General features: G+C 37.0%; 4 protein-coding genes across 4 annotated transcripts; 2 read left to right on the top strand and 2 right to left on the bottom strand.

Moving 5' to 3' along the window:
- Positions 1-216: 216 nt before the first annotated feature.
- Positions 217-830, bottom strand: LOC123317495 (histone H1B-like). Its single transcript, XM_044904069.1, has one exon. It carries the CDS (start codon positions 801-803, stop codon positions 279-281), a length of 525 nt encoding a protein of 174 aa, XP_044760004.1. The 5' UTR covers positions 804-830; the 3' UTR covers positions 217-278.
- Positions 831-4,823: 3,993 nt separating this feature from the next.
- LOC123322561 (histone H3) lies at positions 4,824-5,289 on the bottom strand. Its single transcript, XM_044910506.1, has one exon. The coding sequence runs from the start codon at positions 5,280-5,282 to the stop codon at positions 4,872-4,874; it is 411 nt and encodes a 136-aa protein (XP_044766441.1). The 5' UTR covers positions 5,283-5,289; the 3' UTR covers positions 4,824-4,871.
- Positions 5,290-5,510: 221 nt separating this feature from the next.
- LOC123322565 (histone H4) lies at positions 5,511-5,903 on the top strand. The gene has a single exon (XM_044910510.1). The coding sequence runs from the start codon at positions 5,542-5,544 to the stop codon at positions 5,851-5,853; it is 312 nt and encodes a 103-aa protein (XP_044766445.1). The 5' UTR covers positions 5,511-5,541; the 3' UTR covers positions 5,854-5,903.
- LOC123322853 (histone H4) lies at positions 5,542-5,853 on the top strand. Its single transcript, XM_044910905.1, has one exon. The coding sequence runs from the start codon at positions 5,542-5,544 to the stop codon at positions 5,851-5,853; it is 312 nt and encodes a 103-aa protein (XP_044766840.1).
- Positions 5,904-6,429: the final 526 nt, after the last annotated feature.

A 6,429-nucleotide genomic window follows, 5' to 3' on the forward strand; every position in this document is an offset into this window, starting at 1 on the left:
GATAGCTAGAGTGAAATTCTGAATATTCTGCACCTGAAATTATTCGGCTAAATTCCTGACCGTCAAGTGATTTTCAGAATTCGGGACTTATGTGATAGCATTTTCAAAAATATTTACATTTTCCGAAAAAAATTACCTACCGTGTTCGATGGAAACATCTTTTCTGACATCGTTTCTCTAGCGAGTGAAAATCTATAAAAGTAATATTTGATAGAAAATTGTAGAGGCCCTGAAAAGGGCCGGTTTAAAATGTTTATCCTTCCAAAATTATATACGTTTTACTTTTTCTTTTTGGGAGACGTTACTTTCTTCGGAGCCGTTACTGATTTGACCGTTTTTGGTTTCGGTGCTTTGGGCTTCTTCGTCGGCGATTTGATTGCCTTCTTAGCTTTCGAGGGAGATTTCGTTAATTTTGGCTTCTTTTTTTCTGTAGCAATTGCCGCTCTCTTTTTCGACTTACTCACTGTAGTTGTAGACCTGGCAGGGGATTTGTTCTTCTTCTCGGCTGCCGTTGTAGATGACGCATTCTTATTTGCTCCATCGGCCGACTTGACCAATTTTTTCGTAACCTTCTTCGACGCGTTTGTTGTAGATCCGCCAGCGGCCAATTTGAAAGAACCAGACGCTCCTTTTCCTTTGGTCTGAATCAGGGAACCGGACTGTACAGCGGACTTCAGATATTTTCTTATGAACGGTGCAAGTTTTTCAGAATCGACCTTGTAATTCGAACCGATGTATTTCTTGATAGCTTGCAACGAGGACCCGCTCCTTTCTTTCAATCCTTTGATGGCACTGTTAACCATATCGGAAGTTGGAGGATGGCTGGGTTTGACATGATTAGACTTTGCTGAGGTTTTTTTCTCGGCTTTTTTAAGCGTCTTACCAACAGCACTAGCAGGCGTAGTTGCCTGTCGCACTTCAGACTCGGAGGTCGATAATGACATTGTGTTAAGCACTTTGGGTTTGGATTACTTCCGATAGTGGGATCCATATTACCGAAGTTGACGGAAATTTGACGGCCGATTGGCTCGTAAATTATTGCTAAGGACTTGAAATTGCAAGTTTACTGCGTAATCTCACGGAATTTAAAACTTTTTATTTGTACCAATTATTGGGTTCATCATTGCATCGTATTTCGGACGAATGCGATATGGGAAATAGGCCGATATATCATTTTTGACGGACCGAAATGATTCTTCCCAGACTTGCCAAAGTCGCTCTTGTCATGGTTCCTGGATATTCTTATCATTAGTTATTATTTCGAAATTTGATTCTCCTTGATCGAACAGCTCATGATGAATAGAACTTATTCTTTTATTCATTGACCATAAGAATCGACCATCAAAATCCGCATTTTTACTGGAAGTAGCGAAATTTTCTAATACTTTGTCGAATCGACCACTGAAAACTGAATTTCTATCATAGTATCGACTGAAATTCAACGTATGTGTCTCAATTCCAAAACTTCGTATAGTTTCAAGATTTGGCTCGAATTGATCTAACAGTTCCTCGGAAATATATCTCATACTTTGTCTAATCGGCCACTGAATTTCTATCAGAGAGTATTAAACTGAATTCGAAAACTATAAATATGAGATTCTAGGATTTAACGCCCACACTAAACCTCTCCGAAACCAGCCCTAAACAAAACTTCAGGAAATTTCAACAAAAGATGCCAAAGAAATCAAGGTTGGAAAGAAGATATAAAAGGTGGAAACCATCAAGAGAATTTCATTAAAGGTGAATATTGGCACAAGGAACAAATCAAAACAACTATTCTCTCAGCGACGTTTCGGAAATTTTATTTCCTTCATCAGGCTACAACAAAAGGTAATCATTACATTCAGATGGACTCAAAAAACAAAGAAAAGGTTGTGAAAAAAGTGGTCAAAAATATAAAAACTAATATATGAATATATATTTATATATATTTAGACTGATTCAAAAAAATCGACTTTCTTTTTTTTCGGCAAACACACCCCTTATTATCTTCAGGGCATCGAAAAAAAACGTCTGTGAAGATATTAGCCAAAAATCTTATTATTTAGAGGTCGCTCTTCGAGGATTTCTATTTTCCCTACTAATAGCAGGGGAAAATAATTTATTTCTAGTTAAAAAATTCCAGTTCGCAAACCAATGGACGGATACCATTGAGCGATATATTTTTATGTAGGGAGTTTAGTGGTCTACAAAAACTGCCCCATAAAATTTTTGCATAAAACGGCTTTTCGAAAAGTTATTAGAGCTTGAAATTAAATTTTTGTCGAAGTAGCTGTTTTTACTCGGATATCGGGAAGCAGTTATTGGAATTTACTTTGAAAATCAGAAAATCGTTCTCGAAAGTTACAATTGATATGATTTTATTCAGATTTAAATCATTCATGACATCCCCAAATTGTCAACCTCAACAATTGTTAGGGAGTTAGTGTTTCATACTCTTCAGAATCAAATTATTTAGCATCTATTTTTTCTCATTCACTTGGGTCAGAAAGAATGATTGATTTTGTGCCCTCTTTCAGATTAGTGTTTGATCTTAAACTCGGTACTTGTCTTCAGTTTCATCCATAATACAATTTTGTGTATTCATTATTTTTGCAAACCCAAAATGGCCGCATTTACAAAATTCTCGCTATATGATTTCATTGGAGAAGACATTACGTAGTGAAAGTAACATATAGATGATAGGATCTTTCTGTTGTTAACGATTTAACGGAGCGAGTTATTGGTTTAATTGAAGAATGTAATAACTACTAAAAGAAGAATGAAGAATTAACAGTTACAGTTTCTTTTACAATTGATCAACGAACATCGTCATCGTTTTCCGGATTGCAACAAACAAAAATTGAAATTATCTGTTTAGAACATATTATCTATTATAGATGTTGAATATACCAACACCAATATTATTTCTCACAACCGAATGAATGCTTTCTATATGCGACTTATTTCTAATATCATTAAACCTACCAATTCCACAAATATCGAGATATTTGTTGAAAAATTGTTGAAGTTCACTCTTTTGTGACAGCGGCCATTTTGGGTTTATAAAAATAATGAATACAAAAAATTGTATTATGACTGAAACTGAAGACAAGTACCGGGTTTAAGAACAACACTAATCTGAAAGAGAGCATAAAACCATTCATTCTTTCTGACCCAAATGAATGAGAAATAAGAGATGCTGAATAATTTGATTCTGAAGAGTATAAATTTCTAACTCTCTAACAATTGTTGAGGTTGACTATTTGAGGATGTCATAAATTATTTGAATCTACATAGAATCATATTAATTGTATCTTTCCAGAACTATTTTCTGATTTTCAAAGTAAATTCCAATAATTTCTCCCCGATATCCGAGTAAAAACAGCTACTTCGACAAAGATTTCATTTCAAGCTCTAATAACTTTTCGAAAAGCCGTTTTATGGAAAAATTGTATGGGACAGTTTTTGTAGAGCACCTGATTCCCTACATAAAAATATATCGCTCAACGAAATCCGTCCATTGTTTTGCGAACTGGAATTTTTTAACTAGAAACAAATTTTTTTCCCCTGCTATTAGTAGGGAAAATAGAAATCCTCGATGAGCGACCTCTAAATAATAATATTTTCGGATAATATTTTCAAAAACGTCATTTTTCAATGTCCTGAAGATAATAAGTAGTGTGTTCCTCGAAAAAAAAGAATGTCGATTTTTTTGAATCAGTCTAATACATATTTTATCTTTTGAATGTCAGCAATACATTTTTAGCTATCAAACAATATAGCATATGTACGAGTTTTAGCAAAGGTTAGTGCAACGGGGTACCATACAATTTGGAGTATGATACAAGAGCTTAGGGAAAAACCTCAGTAAAAAAACCCTGTCTCTCCGTGAGTAGTGTAGTGATGTCAAATATATGAATAAAATGTGAATAACCGAATGACTGAAAAGGAGGAATCAAAATTTTTTTTTGATAAATTATGTAATCATCTCTTCAATAGATCTTGTTCTCTACATAGCAGAGCATTATTTTCATAGTGCTGTAAAAGTGAAAGTAGAAGTGAAAGTGCCCACTAGCACAGCTGCTACGGAATTTTTGATTCCGTCTGTGAAGTTTGTGTAGATTCAATACGCGTATGTATTATCGGAATTTTAATTCGTTAAAATTTTCGAAGTTGCTGTTCATCTGCCAGTCCAGTCCAGGTCTAGTGAAATGGGCCAAGAGGTGAAACTACATTGTTTAAGTCTGATCAATAGTTATGATGCGAGTAGGAGCAGTGAATGAATCGTACAAGTTAAAATGAGAAAAGAATAGTATTATTAATATACATGATATTTATCATTGAGCAACATTTACAGAGACGAACTGCTTACAAGTGAGCACGATTAGAACGTCCATCGGAAAAACAGAAGATACAATTGATGAATTATGAGAAGTGCAAAACGAGAGTACTGAGATAACCACTAAACGTTGGTTTCAAGAGGTGCAGAAGGCTGAGAGCCAACATGTATATCGAGTAAGATGAATGAACGTGAGAATGTATCATGAGAGTACAAATTTATAGTGAGTAGATTGTCAGGAATAGACAGATTTATAGGGACCTAAAATGGGAAACCATTTCAACACGAATTGATCAAACAGTTGGTGGTTTTATAATTTGCCGAATCGGCAAACTACAATTCGGAAAATTTTAAAGAATTCGTCTGATGAAGGATTCTGATGTGACTACGCAACATTAAGAAATCTTACCAAAAATTCCCTTTACCGTTCAGTGTCAGTTTCGTACCGAACTGTATAACCGAGGCGATCGAAGTATCGTACGAGTAAAAAAGTCTAATAGAATTTTGTGGTTCTGAAAAGAACCGATATGCAAGATTCCCGAATCGAAATTTAGGCACGTTCACCCCTGATACGTCTAGCAAGTTGAATGTCCTTCGGCATGATAGTTACTCTTTTGGCGTGGATCGCACACAAGTTTGTATCCTCGAAGAGTCCAACCAAATAAGCTTCGCTAGCTTCTTGAAGTGCCATTACGGCGGAACTTTGAAATCTGAGATCAGTTTTGAAATCCTGAGCGATCTCACGTACCAACCTCTGGAAAGGCAACTTACGGATCAACAACTCGGTACTCTTCTGATATCGTCGTATTTCACGTAAAGCAACGGTACCCGGACGGTAACGGTGAGGTTTCTTCACACCGCCTGTGGCTGGAGCACTTTTACGTGCAGCCTTGGTGGCTAATTGTTTTCGCGGAGCCTTACCCCCGGTCGACTTTCTAGCAGTCTGCTTAGTACGAGCCATAATGAATGTTAGTAATTCCTCTACACGAACAGGTCCGCGACGCAATCTGAACAATTCTATCCGTCCCCACCACCGTCGGCCCATATTTATAGACTACGTTGCCGTTCCAATGCGTATCTGAAAATCTATTGGATGCTACGGAATTACTGTGGTGGGGCGGCTGTAGTTTATAAATACTGGTCAGAGACTACGTTGCTCTTATTCTGTTTTCGCTTACGTATTGACTTTCTACTTCGACCCTTTCTAACGTTCTACAGACATGACCGGACGAGGTAAAGGTGGTAAAGGTTTGGGCAAAGGTGGAGCCAAGCGTCATAGGAAAGTACTCCGAGATAATATCCAAGGTATCACCAAACCCGCTATCAGGAGATTGGCTAGGCGTGGAGGTGTCAAGCGTATTTCTGGTCTCATTTACGAAGAAACTCGTGGAGTGTTGAAGGTGTTCCTGGAAAATGTAATCAGGGACGCTGTCACATATACCGAACATGCAAAGAGAAAAACTGTTACCGCCATGGACGTTGTATATGCCCTCAAACGTCAAGGACGTACATTGTACGGTTTCGGCGGTTGAATGAGTCATTATTCAGGTTGTAGTATAAACGGTCCTTCTCAGGACCACAACCATTTAATGTTTGTTTTATCCAATATCAATGTCGATTGCTAATAAATACTTCGTACTAAATTCTTGAGGATATGTACGTATTATTACACTATGATCACTAAGCCCGGATAAGAAGAGAATCCTTCTTGGATTCTGTGGCCAAACCCTCCGTCCATCCTCAAGATAAAATTTTTTTAAGTAGTTCCGATCTGAGACTCGAGGACTTGAAACCTCGGTAACCGCCGAGGTAATCCTTTCCTGAGAAAAGGTGTTTGCCGGACGATTCCAAAGTGTGCTTGGACTCGCTCATTCATGTTCGGTGATAATAACCTCTATAGAAGATCTACAAATCCACAAAGTTCGTGTGCTGAATGATATTTAATACAAATAATATAGTGCAGAAAACCCTCATTTTTTTGGTTAATTGAATTATTTGGCGTGTGTCCAGCGCCTTCATTAATGGTCCTTCGTGGCCGAATTAAAAATTCTATTTGATATCTCATTTGTGCGCTTTGTTCCACCACTAAAATATAGCATATATGAACC

The sequence above is a fragment of the Coccinella septempunctata genome, chromosome 1 (genome assembly GCF_907165205.1).
Source record: "Coccinella septempunctata chromosome 1, icCocSept1.1, whole genome shotgun sequence".
Taxonomy (NCBI): domain Eukaryota; kingdom Metazoa; phylum Arthropoda; class Insecta; order Coleoptera; family Coccinellidae; genus Coccinella; species Coccinella septempunctata.

Bases quoted from the DNA above. Each gene is read 5' to 3' on its own strand.
- LOC123322561 (XM_044910506.1), bottom strand. From the start codon at position 5,282: ATGGCTCGTACTAAGCAGACTGCTAGAAAGTCGACCGGGGGTAAGGCT.
- LOC123317495 (XM_044904069.1), bottom strand. From the start codon at position 803: ATGGTTAACAGTGCCATCAAAGGATTGAAAGAAAGGAGCGGGTCCTCG.
- LOC123322565 (XM_044910510.1), top strand. From the start codon at position 5,542: ATGACCGGACGAGGTAAAGGTGGTAAAGGTTTGGGCAAAGGTGGAGCC.
- LOC123322853 (XM_044910905.1), top strand. From the start codon at position 5,542: ATGACCGGACGAGGTAAAGGTGGTAAAGGTTTGGGCAAAGGTGGAGCC.